Source organism: Triticum dicoccoides, chromosome 2A (genome assembly GCF_002162155.2).
Source record: "Triticum dicoccoides isolate Atlit2015 ecotype Zavitan chromosome 2A, WEW_v2.0, whole genome shotgun sequence".
NCBI lineage: Eukaryota > Viridiplantae > Streptophyta > Magnoliopsida > Poales > Poaceae > Triticum > Triticum dicoccoides.
In genome coordinates, this window is record NC_041382.1 from 564,925,469 (window position 1) to 564,943,099 (window position 17,631).

Here is a 17,631-nt window from a genome sequence, read left to right on the forward strand (position 1 = left end):
TAGTATGAAACAATCAAAAATTATAGATACGTTGAAGACGTATCAGTACGCGGAGAAGAGGAAGTAAGAAAAGTTGAAGATCGAGGAAAGGAAGCTAAGAAAAAAGAGGGTGATGTGGGATGTTATGCAAGCAAGTACAAAGCACGAGGAAGAGATGGAGGCACGTAGGCTTAAACTTGACGAAGACCGGTTAATGCAAAGCAAGATAGCGAGGAAGAAACTGTTGATAATGGAGTCCAATACCATGGATCTAATGTCAATATCATTTTGGGAGTTCACGCGAGCGGCGATCATGCGTCCTAGGATGGCATGGAGCGTTGAGCATACCGGAGGGGCAAATTTGACAAATTTGACCTGTGGACGAAATCAAATTATAAAATGAACTGCCCGTGAAACTATTTCACACGGCTGACCTTTTTGTGTGACGCCCGACACGAAGGCGTCACACTACACTGTGCAACGCCTCACAGATAGGCGCTATACGCCTAGCCAGCGTTGCACCCCAGACTGCCTAAAAATTGCCAAGTCATTGTGCAGAGCCTAAGAGCTAGGCGTTGTACTGTATAGTGTGGCGCCTAGCTCTCAGGCGCTGCACTAGTGATTGCACTACAAAATAAAGCAACCACTAGTGGAACGCCTAGAAGCTAGGCGCTACACTGTATAGTGTGGCACCTATCTCTCAGGCGCTGCACACTAACTTAATAATTTTCGGATCACAAGGATGCGACGCTGCCCAGGTGTGTAGCGCCTATCTGTGAGGCGTTGCACAGTGTAGTGTGACGTCTTTATGTCGGGCGTCACACAAAAGTCAGCAGCGTGAAATAGTTTCATGGGTAGTTTATTTTGTGATTTGATTTCGTCCATAGGTCAAATTTGTCAATTTTGCCAACCGGAGGAGGTGACTATGCACATACCGGAGGAAAAGACGGTGCAAACAATGGAGGAGTCGTCGGCGACATGTGATTTGTACATGCTGGTTGAATGTGCATAATGTTTTGTATTTTATTCATGCAATTTTGTTTGAAAAATGTGTGCATGATGCTTTTGAAATGATATGAAACGTTTAATCCAAATGTGTGAACGAAAAGGAGAGAAAAAACATTTTGAAGGCCAAGACATTGTGACTCTGATTTTGTACATCGTCTCGCACACTCCTAAATTTGATAGAGCACGCTTCATATGTGTTTTAAAGAGTGCACATACGGCAACTCTGCTAGAGTTTTTGTAAGCTCCCTAGAAAGGGAGCAACACTCCTGCTCCTCAAATATACTAAGCTAGAAATCCTTGCAAAAGTCAAAAAACAACAACAATGAAGTGCCAGGCTAAAAAACTCTAAAATTTGAATGCACCAATGAAGAATTGTTTGGTTACACAATAGCGGGCTAATATAATATACTCCCTCCGACCCATATTAATTGTTGTTGATTTAGCACAAGCAATTATCCATATAAACCAAATCTACTATGGGCCAAAAGGCAGTCTTCACGCCGTGCTGGCTAAATCAGTCAATACCAAATCATGAACGGTATAGAAAACAAATGGGCGCACATCGCCATTTTATTCCAACATCTTAAAGCATATATTTCAGTACTACAACAGTAGATGATCAACATATCATGAACATTCTTTACATGCCTCAAAGGCTCAATCACAACTAAAGAGTAGCTTCTATTTCCAATCAAGCATGTCTAAGAGCCACAAGATCTCAGGCTCGGACCTTGCCGCATCACAAAAATCTAGTTCAATACCAAATACCTCTATAGAGTTTGTTCCTTTATACAGGAAAAGCAAGGACATCCAGGCCCGGATGTCTGATATGAAAGGGTGTCTGGGCGAAAACCTGAGATATTCATATGCCAACGCCCGTGCTGCATTGCTGTCAATGTAATCAAAACTCGACGTGTTGATTATGCAAGTCATCTTGTTGGTGTCCTTGCGGTGGGCAAGAACAGACACGGTGATGGCTGGCCCCATAGGGACTGTCAGCTTGGGTTTGACTTCCATCATCAAAATGCAGTCTGCGGCATTCAGATGTGCAACAAGTACATCTGGTATGCCGCCAGGTGTGTTCTGTAAACCTGCTCGAAGAATGCAGCCTGAAACTGCTTGAGAGAAGATTAGTGATCCCTCAAGCCACATGTCAATGTAAAACACCAGATCCTCAAAAGTGAGCTTAGGTACAGGAAGGTGCACTGTCTTCCGTGGCTTGGAGAACGTTAAATAGAGCTTTTGGAAGTTTGTGTCAGAAGGAGGCTGTTTGCAGATGGAAGGCCATTTCCGTGAGCAGATGCATTTCCAGAAGTAATCATCCTTTGCAATTTCGCACCATTGGCGGCATACAAGCATGCAAAAGACTAAGTCTTTACCATCCAGTAGAGGGAAAACAGCCTTCAGAACTTCACCAGGAAATCCATTTTCCATTCTCAATCACTGAACTGAAGGAAATGGAATGCCTCTACCCTCTAGGATCGAGGCTTCAGCTACAAACCAAAAAGTGAACCGGAAGTGCCTATTAATAAGAGATGGTTAAACAAATACTGATCAATTCATGCCCAGTCAAAAACTGAAGTAGCAAGACTACTGCTATCTTTTAATTCACTATAATCTGAATCTGCATGGATGATAAACGTAGAAGAGTATACCTAGACTAAGCAGAACATGGACCAATGGCTATTGCTAGAACATACTCCCTCCGTCCCACAATATAAGATCGTTTTGCAAGCTAAAACAGCTTGCAAAACGATCTTACATTATGGGACGGAAGGGGTAGTCCATAAAGAAAATAGCTTCCATCTTCCAGATCAGTAATAATTTGGAAATGTGATGTCTGTTGGAGTTGGGTGTGTGAACTACACAAGAATGATAGAAGAAATAAATGATCAATTTGATTAACAAGCTTTCAAATAATACCGGCAGTAATGGAAACTATATTTGTTTCTGAGTCACAAACAAATGATCCAACCGATTACCACGAGTAGTTGCTATGATCAAACTGATTTGACACAATACCACGATAAGCATTCACCATGGTGTCTAAATAGCTAGCCCCCACTAACTATTTCTCTCAACATGCAAGCATGCCACATCATCACACAACATGCATGAGAAAAGGTCCACCCCCACTACCATATGTCTTTTAACATGCAAGCATGCCACTTGATCGTGAAATATGCATGAAAAAAGACACATCTCAACATGCAAACGGACATGAGAATTTTCATTCTATTATGCTATTTATACATTTTACATTTATATAGTAATCAAACATAATAAATTATATGTATTTTTAGTTTTAGCCTTTTATATTATTGCTTCAAATATTCATGTTTCATACAATGAATCACACTGAAATGTGTTGCATAATATTCCCGCAACAACGTGCGGGGTATCATCTAGTTTACTCAAAAGCACAAACCGAACCATGACACCCCAACTCTTTGTTGATAATGCATCATGTACATGTTGTTGATCTCCAACGCATTCATTTACCGTTAACCACTCCAATCTTTCTTGAGTGAAAGCCAATGGAAAGTATTGTAACTAGTACTGTACGTACTATATATACTAGCTGTACAAGTTTATGCTAAACTGATATATGATCCCAAAACATGAAAAATGAAACCTACAATTGATTGCCCCCAACAACCAGGGAGGTAATGAAACACCTAGCGTTCGGAAGGAGAAAAGATACTACCAACTTCTCAAATATACAACAGAAAAATCGAACGTTCAACGGAATTTTACTTGTGCCTACTAGCCACGGGGTCAGCGGTTGTCCGGATTCGGGGGTGATGCTGTGAACAAAAAATAAGGGGGTGTAGAGAAAGGGAAGTAAAGGAACCCACCGTGGCTAGGAAGAACCGTCGGTAAGGCGGCCCGCCGGCGTAGATCTGCAGAGACCGGTGAGGATGAAGGGGCGGTCGTCGATCTGGTAGCGATGGACGACGGGGTGGCAACGTCGGAAGATGGACGCGCAGGGGAAGAGAGGTCGCCGTCGCCGGAGAGATTCGCCCATAGACAAACAAGGAAGGAGCAGGATCGGTGTCTGGGAATGGGAGAGGAATGGGGACCCGGAGGTGCTCGGTGTCGGTCGGAGAAACCTGGGGTATCCCGAAGCCAGGCTGTCACATGTGGGTTGGGCCGTATGCGCCGATGGGTCAGATTTGTGTATCTAACGCGCCCGCCGCCCACACGTATCTGAAGCCCAAAAATCGAGTCGAGTCCTCCATTTGGAAGTTGGCATTGTCTAAAAAAAAATGAAGTTGGCAGGCGCGTCATAACCGGCACAAGAATGGCATTGTCATTCCTTGCTCTCGGCTGCACCCAACAAGGCCCCCTTATCCTAAAAAAATGCTATTACTCCTGATTTTCTCCTCTATTTTTCCTCTTAGACGAATTAAAAATATACTCCCTCTGTAAACTAATACTCACTCCGTTCCAAAATAAGTGTCTCAATCTTAGTACAACTTTGTACTAGAGTTAGTATAAAGTTAAGACACTTATTTTAGGACGGAGGGAGTATAAGAGCGTTTAGATCTAGTGATCTAAACGCTCTTATATTAGTTTATGGAGGGAGTATTATTGAAGATAAATAACAGATTTTAAACCTATATTATTGATAAAAATGTCCAGAGATTCAAAAAATGTTCTTGAGTTTTAAAAGTTCATGAAATTTAAAAAATGTTCAGGAATTTATTAAAAATTGGGATATTTTAAAATGTCTGAATTTCAAAAAAAATGTTCACAAATTTAGAAATAAACACGAATTTTAAAATATTCATGGATTTATAAACAGGTAAAAGAAAGGAACCAAAATAAAAAAGTAAACAAACAAACGGAAAAAAAACCCTCCAAAAATCAGTAGAAGAGAAAAAAGCCCCGACAAACAAAAAAAAGGCTGCTGATGCGCTGGCTCAGATGCAAGAGATGGTGGAAGAAGAACAATTAGTTTCTAAGTAAACATGGAATAGTGAGTTGTGGGGCATACATCTTCACATTTGACGGTGCTTTGACATTAACAGTTGGAGCATCATAACAGTTCTTGTGATCATGGCAAAAGATCTCATGACTGATCATGATCCAGCGGCATGGGCTCAGTGCTATGATGCAAACGTATCAGTATTCAGTAAGCATGCCATCCACCTTGGCTGAACCATGAAGAATTGCCTCTTATATTACATATGGATGAGACAATAAATCAATGAGGGGCATTTTCCCCAAGAAGTGTTTACTTCCTTTACGGGCATAGCCTTTAGGATCGAACCATTATAAAATGTGAAGAAACTTACATGCATCATTCCCAAACCTGAATCAGGCTCTATGTAAATGAGCAATTGATGTCACTAATGAGCGAGTTCTGATCCAGCTAGACCACTATACACTCCGTTTTACAAAACCAATGCTGTCTCTTTAGACGCAGGTTAACTCCAGTCAATTTGTTGTATTTATGGGCCGTGTGGGGACAATAGCATATAAACTGGGCGTTCCAGCACGGGTTCATATTCACAATCTTTTTCATGCGAGTCTTCTGAAGTGCTTCCATGTTGATCCACCAGATGCGCCACCAGCATTAACGTTGATTTATCACGTTCAAATAATCCTGAGGCAAATGAAGTCTTGGGGCACGGTAGCAAGTGGTGTTCAGAAAATTTTGGTACAATAGGAAGAAAAGATCCAGGATTTTCAGCTCAAACACGAGCTGCTTGAGGAGGCGGGGAGTAATGTCGTATGCACAAAAATAGTTCCAGATGTACATATTTGCAATCAAACTCCAAAAGTGGAATAGGTTCCAATTGAGTTACCTGCTATCTTCTTCCAGTGGTTCTGAACATTTTTCATGCACTTTTGCTCATCCAAATGGCCTATATGAAATTCGCTGGACAATTTTCTTCTGCAGAAGTGTGAACCATCATGTCATGTATTAGAAAATAGCATGGTGTCCAAAACAGCCAGGAGGATCTAGATACATGGAGAGGTGAATGAGAAGTTGCAGTGCGAACTTGAGCGACATTCACAAAACAGACAAACATGGCCCACTCAACATCTGTTTTAAATTCAGCAAGAATTTATCACAGCACTATGCGATTAGCTAATGCTCCGTCCGTATAAGATCTTATTCCATCCAACATACTCACATATTGGATGTAATAAAATCTTATATTATGGGACGGAGGGGGTACTAATTATGCATAAATGTATAATCAACATTGCTTTTCAATAACTCAAAGAATCATGAACTATAAGTTTAAATGGAACTAAATGGTTAGGAGCATAATGCGGCATCCAAGGGAGGGAGATACCTCTGCCGATATTAGCAACATCATCTTGGATAATAAGAGGACTTTTGCCGCCACGTTCTAATGAGACAGACTATTGAAGAAGATAAATGCCCAATGGATGCATAATTCACAGACTTCTTGGCTCTTGCAACAGACCTTAACCATTTGCACCGGTAGCAGTCAGCCGGTCATTATATCTCTAAAGCTGATCCAGAGTTTATGTAAATGAGCAAATGCGGTCAATTAGTTATTTACCCTTCTACAGTCTCGGCTGTAGTTATGCCATAACTGTTAACTCACACGCAAATATCAACCGCACTCCAGCCCACACCTTTTTCCACTCCATGATTCTTCATCGTGTCTCTCAGTTTCTCTATCTCTTCCCATTTTTCAGCACTACCATATGAATTGGACATTAAAACATAGTACCCATCATTTCCTGGGTCAGAAGCAAAAGCCTTCTTTGCAACTCTTAACCCCATCTCGAAATTGTCATGCATTTTGCAGGCACTAAGCAAAGTTCCCCATACCCCACCATCAGGTTGTATTGGCATAGCCAAAATCATATCTTCTGCTTCTTGAAGATGCCCAGATTTCCCTAGGAGATCCACCATACATGCGTAATGCTTCAGGTTAGGTTCAAGGCGGTATTTCCCCATTCTGATGAACAGCTTCCTGCCCTCATCAACATACCCTGCATGGCAGCAAGCAGACAGAATGGCAAGAAAAGTGACACTGTTAGGCTTAATACTTCCTCTCTCCATCTCACTAAATAACTGCAGTGCTTGCTTCACATCACCATGCATCCCATAGCCTGCTATCATCACATTCCATGTAACAACATCCCGTACGAGCATAGAATCAAAAATTCCTCTTGCAATCCCCAGCTGCCCACATTTAGTATACATGTCAACAAGTGATGTACTAATAGATACATCAGATTCCAACCCCATATCTTTCACATAAGAATGTATCAGTTCACCATGTTCCAGTGCAGCCAAATTTGCACAAGCTGAAATGACAGTAATCAAGGTTGCAGAGTTTGGTTGGACACCTTCAGTGAGCATCTGATCATATAGTGACAAGGCATCATTTGAATGTCCTAGATGTGAATAGCTGGATAGGAGTGCATTCCAGGTGACAACATCCCTCCTCACTTTGGCCACACCAAATATTTTGTATGCAAGGTCAAATTTCCCACACCTTCCATACATGCCAATTAATGCATTGGCAACTGAAATTTCATCAAGCAAGCACTTGATCGAAAAGCAATGAGCTGATTGACCTAACCGCAGTTGTCCTAGCCGTGAACAAGAAGAGATTGTGGAAACCAAGCTGTTGATATCACATAAAAATTCATCATGATCTCTGCAATGCATTTCTCGGTACAACTCCAAGCATTTGACATCAAGTCCAGCTTTGCAGTATAATACAACCATCAAACTCCATGATTCTGCATCTCGTTGATGCAAAATTCCAAAAACTTTGCCTGCAGCATCTACCAACTCAAGTTTCCCGTACATTGAAATCAAAGCATTGGCAACCAAGAAACTGTCTCCAAAGTTTCTCTTAGTTATAGCTGCATGAAATGCCTTCCCCCTACGCACATTTCCACTGTTCCCTAACCCTGAAAGTACACAGCTAACAAGAACTTCATCTGGCTGCAGACCAGACACCACCATCTCCTGGAACAACTCCACGGCCTCCCTATCAAGTCCTCTCCTACAATAGGCTCCAATCAAGCTAGTCCAGGTAACCACATCTTTTTCTGGCAACTCCGGGAATAAAACACATGCATCCTCAGTCCTATCGCACTTTGAGTACATTGAGAAAAGTGCGGAAACCACCAACGCACAATCTCCAATCCCTTCCTTCACCGTGTACCCGTGCAAGCATCTCCCAGCAGACAGCTCACCTAGCAGTCCGCAAGCCTCCAACCCACTCTCCATTGTCCGTGAATTTGGCCTCGCGCCGCCATCACCCGCTAGCCTAACCATCTGCACCAAGTATCTCATTCCCTTCTCACCCTGGTCATTCCTAACGCACCCAGAGACCACCGCGGTCCACGTGATGACGTCCCTCTCACCCATTTCGTCGAACAGCTTCGTAGCGTCGTCAATGCGGCCGCACCTGGCATACATGTACACGAGCGACGACGAGACCGCGAGGGAACCATCGCCTACCAGAAGGCCGAGCTTGACGGAGTAGGCGTGCACGGAGGAGCCGACCGGGAGCGCCGCGAGCTCGGCGGCCGCGGAGGCGGCGATGGGCGCGGTGAACCGGGAGGGCCGCGCGCCAGCGGCGCACATGCGGCGGTGGGCGGAGAGCGCGGAGGCAAAGTCGGAGGCGCAATGGTGGGAGCGGAGGAGGGAGTTCCAGAGGAAGGTGTCCGGGCAGGGGGAGGCGGAGAAGGCGAGGGCGGCGAGGCCGGGGCGGCCGGAGGAGGAGTAGGCGGAGACGAGCTTGGCGGCGAAGTCGGGGCGGGAACAGAGGCCTGAGGTGGCAGCGAGAGCGTGCAGGCGGAGGAGCACGGGCAGCGGCGGAGGCGCCGAGGAGGACGAGGCTAGGAAGCGGTGGAGAAGGCCCAGACTCGTCGGGGTGAGAGGAGGGCGAGAAGGCGGCATCGGTTTGCCGTTTGCTTGTTCAAACACGTTGATCAGTTGAAGTATGGGCAGTCGCCTGAAAATTTGTTCAAACTCAATCGATTTGGCTGAACCGTTGGATTGAGCTCATCTGTTTCTTCAACCTCCACTCACCAGAGCTCTCTTCCTTAGGGCAAAGCAACAAGCCCACTTTGAGATCAGCTTGTAGAGAACATTGCACAGGCTGAAGGAAATTCTTCCTGAGATTGAAGGAAATTCTTCCTGAGATTATATCTCCGACCCAGTCCGCCTTTGTTCCTGAGAGGTTTTTTTTTTGCGGGGTTAAAGGGATTTCATTGCTCAACTAGGAGGGAGGTCCTCCATACAAAGTTGTGGTACATTAGCAGGACCCGAACTAATCCAGAGAGCCGTACGGGCTTCAACAAGACCAAAATTAGCTAGTCTATGACTTACAACATTTTGGTTCCTACTAATATGAAAAATTGAGCTATCCCTTTCACCAAGAAGTTTCCTCACTTCATTCACCAACATTGCATTCATCGATCTGTCCATGGACTCTGACTGAATGGAATCTACCGCGACTTTACAATCCATCTCAACATCGATCGGAAAGTCTGACCATTGTAGTGCAAACTTGAGCCCCTCTAGGCACGCAGCTAACTCAGCTTGCAATGGACTCGCACAGCTCGGGAGATTTCTGCATGCGGAGAAAACTATCCCACCGGTGCTGTCGCGGAGGATCATCCCATCACCTGCCTCACCCGTCTCCTTGATGTACGCGCCATCTACATTTAGCTTCACCCGGCCATGTACAGGAGGAGTCCATCTAGCAGCCTGAGTAGCAACCTTCTCATGTATTAAAATCAATGGGCGTCCCTCAACATCAATAGGAGTCTTTCCTTTTAACTGATCGGTTGCAGGGCCGTACTTGATGCCAATTAGCGAATGTGCATAGCTCTGCAAGAATCGGCATGATACGTCCACTGGTGGTGGTGGCTTATCATGTACTATCTCATTACGTACATGCCAAGTGCGCCAAAAAATCATTAGCACACGCATGCGATCATCATCTCCAAGTTCATGCAGCACATCAAATAGCCACTCCACGCCCGTGGGGCGAACTCCTGCAATATCCGGCAGCTTCCAGAGTTTCGCCATAGCCTTCCAAAGAGCGACCGCTCGCGGACACCTACAGAAGACATGGAACGTGTCCTCTCGCTCCATCGCACAGAGTGGGCATATATCAGAAGTTTCCAAGGATCTAGTGTGCTTATTAGCCCAAGTAGCCAGAGAATTTGAGGCAAGCTTCCAAGCAAATATACGGACCTTCGGAGGAGCAGGGCACCTCCATATTAGTGCCCAGACGGCACGCCGTCCGTCCGGTGCCCTGCTTGCTGCCACTGAGGTAGGCATAAGTCGTTCGTTGAGGGCGAGGCGATACACACTCCGAACTGAAAAGACTCCAGACCGCTCGGCCGCCCAAGCGACGACATCTCCTCCGAGCCGTGGCGAGGCTCTAATCTTCATTATTTCTTGAACGTCGATGTGCAGGAAGTGTTGATGGAGGAGTGTGGCGTTCCAGTTTCCATGTACGTCCAGAAGGTCGCTCACCCGACGGAGTCGGCAGCGTCCTTCGATGGTTATCGGACCACGCGCCAGCGGATGAGGGATCCATTGGTCCCGCCAAATCCGGACCGAGGTACCATCGCCAATGCGCCATATGAGCCCCTTCTTGAGGAGCTCTAGTCCATGGACAATGGCCTGCCAAGTTGGCGACGCATTGCCTGAGAATACTGTATCCTCCAGTCGACCATTGGGGAAGTAGCGGGCCTTCAACACCTGCGCACATAGGCTATCGGGATTAGCAATAAGATGCCAAGCTTGCCGCGCGAGCAAGGCTTGGTTAAAGAGTCTGAAATCTCGAAATCCTAATCCGCCTTGATCCTTTGGTTTAATCATCGTGTTCCACGCCCGCCAATGCGTCTTCCTCTTGCCCTCCTTAGCTCCCCACCAAAAGTTCCTGACCATGCGGGTGAGGTCATCACAAACACTCCGCGGTAGACGGAATACACTCATGAGGTATGTGGGGAGGGATTGCGTGACTGCTTTTATAAGTATCTCCTTCCCTCCTTGTGAATGCCGCTTCACCCCATATCAAGATCCTCTTTGTAAGTTGTTCCTGTAGACTTTGGAACCGGCCCTTTGACATGCGTCCTGTAGGTGTTGGCAGACCTAAATATTTTTCCTCAAACTCAGGGTTTTGCACTTCTAGAACTTGCACAACAGCAGCTACATCAGTAGGGCGGCATCTGCTGCCAAAGAAGATTGAGCATTTCATAGGATTAACAAACTGGCCCGTAGTGCGTTCATATACAGTGAGAGCATCCCGAATCTCCATGGCGTCCATGGACGTGGCACGGAAGAACAAGAGGGTGTCATCCGCGAAAAGTAAATGAGAAATACCAGGGGCCCGTGGGCACACATGAAGTGGCTGCAGCAGTCCAAGTTGCACCTTATGTTTCAAAATGGCATCCAGTCCGTCCGCGACCAACAAGAATAAGAATGGTGAGAGCGGGTCTCCCTGCCGTAGCCCACGGGATGGTGCGAATGAATCTGAGAGGGCTCCATTGAGTTTAACCTTATATGTCACCGAGGTCACGCACGTCATGATCCAGTGCACCCACCAGCGATCAAAGCCCAACTGTTGCATCATCCGCTTCAGGAATTCCCAGTCCACCCTATCATATGCTTTTGATAGGTCTAACTTGTATGCACAAAAACTACCATCGGGGTCCTTCTCCTGCTTAATGGCGTGGATACACTCAAAGGCAATGTAAGCATTATCAGTAATTAACCTTCCAGGTACAAATGCACTTTGCTCGGGTGCAATGATGTCATCCAGTAAGGGCCTTAGTCGGTTTACTAGGCATTTTGAGATTACCTTGTAGACCACATTACATAAGCTGATTGGCCGGAACTCAGTGAGTTTAGTGGGGTTCGCCACCTTTGGAATAAGCACAATGGATGTTGAATTAATTCCCTCTGGCATAATACCTGACTCAAAAAATAGCCTGAAAGCCATAATAACCTCCTCCTTCAGTATGCCCCAATGCCGCTGAAAAAACCTCGCAGGGAAACCATCCGGTCCTGGCGCCTTTAAGGGCCCAATCTGAAACAGGGCATCGCTAATCTCCTTATCACTGAAAGGGGCACATAATTTATCATTCATATCTGGACTTATTTTTGCTTGGAACAAGTGCATGATCTCCTCCGGATGGATATTTGGGTCGGCCGTGAACAAATCCTCAAAGTACTCTTTTGCCATGTTCATCATAACATTCTGATCTTGCTGCCAAGTCCCATTGCTATCTGTTAGGCCCTTAATTCTATTTTTCCTAGCACGCCAAACAGCCTTACGATGGAAAAAATTTGTGTTCCGGTCCCCCTCCTTTAACCAGTCAATGCGAGATCGTTGGAGCCACAACATTTCCTCCTTGTAGAGCAGTTCATTCATTGCGTCCATCTCTCTTCGCAATTCCGCGCGGTCAGCATTCATGTGCATGAGCTCTTCTAACCGCGAACGAGACTTTTCTAGCTCTCTTGTTACGTTCCCAAATTTCCTATTACTCCATGCATGAAGTTTGCCCATTACCTTCCCTAGTGCAAGATGTACATCCCGCAGATTCTTTTTGCCTCCTGCTTCCTTCCACGCCTGTAACACAACCTCCTCCAAAGCTGGATCCCCTTCCCACATAAGTCCGTACCGGCGGCAGCGGCTTGGTCGTGGTTCCGTGTCCAGTACACACCTCACCAGGACCGAGCAATGGTCAGAGCAGGGGGAGACGAGGTGCACCACCGCCGCTTCTGCAAAGATATCACGCCAGGAGTTCGTGGCCACTGCTCGGTCTAGCCGCACTTGGACATTCGCCCTGCCGCCTCGTCTATTATCATAAGTGAATGGGTAGCCTGCAAAACCCAAGTCAATTAGTCCACAAGTTTCTAAAGCATCTCTGAAAATAAGCATTTGCCTCGGCGCTCGTGGAGTTTCTGACATATGCTCATAGTCCCACATGGCTTCATTAAAATCTCCAACAAGCATCCAAGGCAAGGCACTCTGGCTGTGCAAGCGACGTATTGCATCCCACACTTCATGTCTATTTTCCACGCGAGGTTCGCCATAAACAAAGGTTATACGCCATGGAGGCTCTCTGACTGAAACACGGACATGCGCATCAATCCATCTCTTTATTAGCATCCTTGATCTCCACTATTAAAGATTCATGCCAGAATAATGCAAGACCTCCACTGCGACCCTCACTACTAACTCCTTCAAAACCCTGTAAACCTAACCGAGAACGAAGACGATACATCTTTTCTTTTGGTTGCCTAGTTTCACACAAGAAAACAAATTTCGGGGAATGAGCACCCACAAGTGCTACCAACTCACGAACTGTGCGAAGGTTCCCCGCCCCTCGACAGTTCCAACTTAAGCAATTCATTGCTCCTGACGGGGCGCCACACTTGGCCCCGTCAGTTTACCGGCGGCCCCAAGGCCGGTTGCCTCCAAGTCCACTGAGCGCTCCCTACTGATTACCTCCTCCTCCATTAAAAACTTGTGTTCTAGTCTGGTTTTCTTCTCTTTTAACTGTACTTGAACTACTCCTTCCTCTTCCAGTTCTGCAAGCACATCCTCTCCCACAGCATCCTCTCCTTCCATGACGTTCTCCAAGCCTGTTGCGCCCAGCCTATCCATACTGCGGTCCTCTTCCTTTGCCATAGAACAAACTGACGGCGTCCGACTGTCCGCAATGACGAGCGCCCGCGCATCTAGGTTTGCCACCAGCAGTGCTTCAGTTCCCTCGCCGGACGGCTTCGGGCGGGCAGCATCCACTAAGGGAGCCCCGTGATCGCCCCCACCGCCCTTCAAGTTCACCTCTGCACTCACCAGCAGCATACCTAAGGTTCGCGACGACGGCGACAAAGGTTGTGCGGTGGAACACAGCGGCTTCGGCAGCACCTGGAGTAGGAATTGATCAGGCGGATCACCGGGTTTTTGGTGCCTCTCTGGACTGCCCCTAGGATTATATGTATATCCATCCACGAGCAGATGCATGAAGTAGTAGTTGTAGGCCGAATTCATCCCAGACTCATGGCGTGAACCAGGTGGAAACCTAGCCTGCGGCTTCCCATGGCGATAGACAGCGGGATCGCTTCCCCCCTGAGGGCCAAGCGATCGGGGAGCGGACGCAGCCGCAACAGGGCCATCATGGCGCGGAGGCGCACATGAGGCAGCGGTGCCGACCACCGGCAGGCCAAAGCCCGGCGGCGGCGGCAGCAGTGGCGGCGAGGGCGGGAGCCCATAGTCGCCAGACTCCTGAAACCCTAACATCGGTCTCAATTAATGACGAGCTCCGTAGAGTACTTTCAGACTTTGTTCCTGAGAGGTTGATTACCGATAATGTGTTGTTGGCATATGAAATAAACCATCGGATGCATAAACGTAAGGGGGGACGAGATGATCTTGTTGCTCTTGTTGCGGTCAAACTTGATATGAGTAAAGCCTATGACCGTGTTGAATGGGAATTTCTGAAATGCATGATGCGAAAGATGGGGTTCGTGGAGGTTTGGATCAACACCATTACGAAATGCATGAGGACAATAACGTACAGAGTGAAAGTGAATAGAAATCTCTCACAGATCATTGTGCCGGAGAGAGGCCTTCGTCAAGGGGACCTCTATCCCCATATATGTTCATCATGTGCGTTGAGGGCTTCTCGGCGCTTTTGCAGCAACCGGAGGTTGAAGGCACAATTCAGGGAGTCCAAATCTGCAATGGGGCGCCAAAAATAAACCATCTGTTCTTCGCAGACGACTCGCTCATCGTGATGAAGGCAAATGCTCAAGGTGCAGCCAGGTTGCAAGCCATTTTGGCTTTGTATGAGGAACAATCAGGTCAAATGATAAATAAGAACAAGTCCTCGGCAACCTTCAGTAAAGGCACATCTACAACAGTTAAAAATGAGGTTCTGCAAGTTCTCACTATCCCACATGAGTCTCGCTGCAAACGGTATCTGGGGCTACCAGTTCATGTTGGTATCGTGCCGAGTAGGGAATTTATCAAACAATGTATTTGGCAGAGAATGCAAGGGTGGATTGAAAAGTTGTTGTCCAAACCGGGTAAAGAAACCTTGGTGAAATCTGTTGCCCAGGTGATCCCAACCTTTGCAATGTCATGCTTTGATCTGACCAAGAAGTTATGTGAGGAGATTTGATACATTAATTAACCGCTTTTGGTGGAGCCAGCAAGATAAAATGGACAAATGCCATTGGATAGGATGGACAAGCTTACCAAATCAACAAAGGAAGGAGGTTTGGGCTTCCGAGACCAACACATTTTTAACCTCGCGATGTTAGCCCGACAAGGGTGGCGCCTCCTGCAGGAACCGGATACGCTTTGTGCGCAAGTGTTGAAGGCACGCTACTTTCCAGATTGTTCGGTGCTGGAGGCAGAGGCGAAAGGGGATATGTCCTATACATGGCGGAGCATACTGAAGGGGATCGAGCTGTTAAAAGAAGGTACTGTATGGAGGATTGGCTCGGGAGAAAATGTGAAAATATGGGAGGGCCCATGGATTCCGCGGGGGGACACGAGAAGGCCGTGTACTCGTCATGGCAGCGTGCTAATTGGTAGAGCCAGCGACCTGATGAATCCTATAACTGAAACTTGGGATGAGGAGTTGGTCTCTCAGTTGTTCTGTGAGGAGGACGCAAAGGAGATTCTTGCTATCCCTGTGCGGCAAGGCATGGAGGATCAGGTGGCATGGCACTTTGATCCGAAAGGCATGTTCTCAATTAAATCAGCCTATCATTTGGGTGTCCATCTTCGAGAGGCGTGGAAGAATAGAGATGAGAGCTCATCGCTCCAGGCGCCATTTGTATCACATAAGTGGAATAAATTCTGAAGCCTGAACCTTCCTCCCAAGGTCTGTATGTTTCTGTGAAGATTAGCATATAATAGTCTGTCTTTACGGATGAATATAAAGAGGAAACATGTTGAGCTGGACACTAGGTGCCTGATTTGCCTGAGATTCGATGAGGACGATGGTCATCTATTTCTCAAATGCAAACAAGTGAAGCAAGTGTGGAGGACTTTGTTGATTGAGGATATCAGGCTTGCCCTTATAAAATGTACAGATCCTATGACCATGTTTGACTTTCTGTGGGCCCTAGACAGCGAGCGGCGTGATCTAATCTTGATCATGCTCTGGGAGTGGGGAATGTCTGGAATAAAGCCAATGCAGGAGAAACGATTCGACCATGTGAGGAGGTCTGCTTCATCATCAGAAGGCATGTTGTTGATTTTGCCGTGGATGAGAAGTGTGTAGAGGTACCTGAAACAACACCCACTACTACAACATGGCTCAGGCCAAGGGAAGGGGTTGTCAAAGTCAATTTTGATGCAACCTTTCATCTGGATGTTGGGCGTGGAGCTTGGGGCTGCGTTGCCCGGTCGGACCAAGGGTGGTTTCATTGTTGCGTGTGCAGGGAAGCTCGATCATCTAGCATCACCACTCCAGGCTGAAGCCACTGCATGCATTAAGGCGATTGAAGCTGCGAGCGAGATGGGTGTGCACAGGGTAATTTTTGAATCAGACTCGCTTCAGCTGGTGAAGGCACTCAACACTAGCGACTACGACAAGTCCTCCATCGGCGTTCTGTTGAGAGAAGCTCGGAGCCTCTGCTTTGCATCCTTTGATGCATTTGAGTTCAGTTTTTGTAAGCGAAACTGTAATACTGTTGTTCACAATTTAGTTGCTTTTGGTTATAGGGCTGGCGTGCTTAGCACCTGGTGGAGGGAGCAAGCTCCCGAATTTGTTGTTGACTGTGTTGCCAGCAACATCGTTGTGCAGGGTTAAGTACCGGAACATGTGTTCCCAGTTCAAAAAAAAAAGCAACGAGCCCACATGTCTGGTCCACCCCGTCCGTTTGCGTTTGCACTGACAAAAACATGACCCAACGTGTCGGCACAACATAGCCTATAACCATTGAAAAAGTTTATATCTACATGAATACTGAATTTGGAAAAACATATTGAAAAAAATAAAAAAAATCTAAAATTTCCGGGTATGAAACTTAGTCGACCATTCTACTCACATTTGAAGTTTTTTCATGTTTTGACACTCATGGCAATCTTAGTGAAGAAAATATAATTGGGACCATACCAATCAACAAACCATGTTTTTTAATATAGCTTCAATTTTGGCATTTTTATCCAGATTACCATGGATGTGATTTCTTCATGAAACTTCATACGTGAGTATACCGGTTGACTATGTATATTAAAAACAATCATATTTTTTCTAGTATATTTTTCGAATTTACTATTTATAAGAGGTGCGCAGGGAACCATGTTCATTAAATCCACGTCCATGAATCAAGTGACTTCTCTTTCCCTATATAAATTTAGATACATGTCATCTAATTTTCTCTGACTTTTCTATTCTCATGAATCAGAGGAGCCTAAACTCTAATTCCACCTAGCGCCCTGTCATTGCCTCTTCTCGCTCGATCCAGGGTCATCTCCACCATACCCACAACATCCATGTGTTGTCACCGCCTCTACCTCCACTTGAGTTCACCTCTGTCGTTGCAGCCATGTTGCCTCCGCTCGATGAGTTTGATAATGACGAATCCGACAATTAAACAACCGACTATAGCTTGGACAAACACTTTCGACAATTTGAATAATA

At 46.2% G+C, this 17,631-nt stretch overlaps 2 protein-coding genes across 3 annotated transcripts; both read right to left on the reverse strand.

Annotated features, from left to right (window-relative positions):
• Nucleotides 1-1,526: 1,526 nt before the first annotated feature.
• On the reverse strand, nt 1,527-4,089 carry LOC119355405 (F-box protein At5g39250-like). 2 transcript variants are annotated; one of them, XM_037622208.1, is made up of 2 exons: nt 3,846-4,089; nt 1,527-2,480 (listed from the first exon to the last, which is right to left on the reverse strand). In XM_037622208.1, exon 2 carries the CDS (start codon nt 2,419-2,421, stop codon nt 1,669-1,671), a length of 753 nt encoding a protein of 250 aa, XP_037478105.1. In that variant the 5' UTR covers nt 2,422-2,480; nt 3,846-4,089; the 3' UTR covers nt 1,527-1,668. The 2 variants fall into 2 exon arrangements, with proteins under 2 accessions (XP_037478105.1, XP_037478104.1); XM_037622207.1 differs by having other exon boundaries at nt 1,527-2,509.
• Nucleotides 4,090-5,193: 1,104 nt separating this feature from the next.
• Nucleotides 5,194-8,921, reverse strand: LOC119355406 (pentatricopeptide repeat-containing protein At4g39952, mitochondrial). The gene is made up of 2 exons (XM_037622209.1): nt 6,300-8,921; nt 5,194-5,890 (listed from the first exon to the last, which is right to left on the reverse strand). The coding sequence occupies exon 1, from the start codon at nt 8,900-8,902 to the stop codon at nt 6,575-6,577; it is 2,328 nt and encodes a 775-aa protein (XP_037478106.1). The 5' UTR covers nt 8,903-8,921; the 3' UTR covers nt 5,194-5,890; nt 6,300-6,574.
• Nucleotides 8,922-17,631: the final 8,710 nt, after the last annotated feature.

Excerpts from the sequence above, each read along its gene's own strand:
- LOC119355405 (XM_037622208.1), bottom strand. The coding sequence starts at position 2,421 with ATGGAAAATGGATTTCCTGGTGAAGTTCTGAAGGCTGTTTTCCCTCTA.
- LOC119355406 (XM_037622209.1), bottom strand. The coding sequence starts at position 8,902 with ATGCCGCCTTCTCGCCCTCCTCTCACCCCGACGAGTCTGGGCCTTCTC.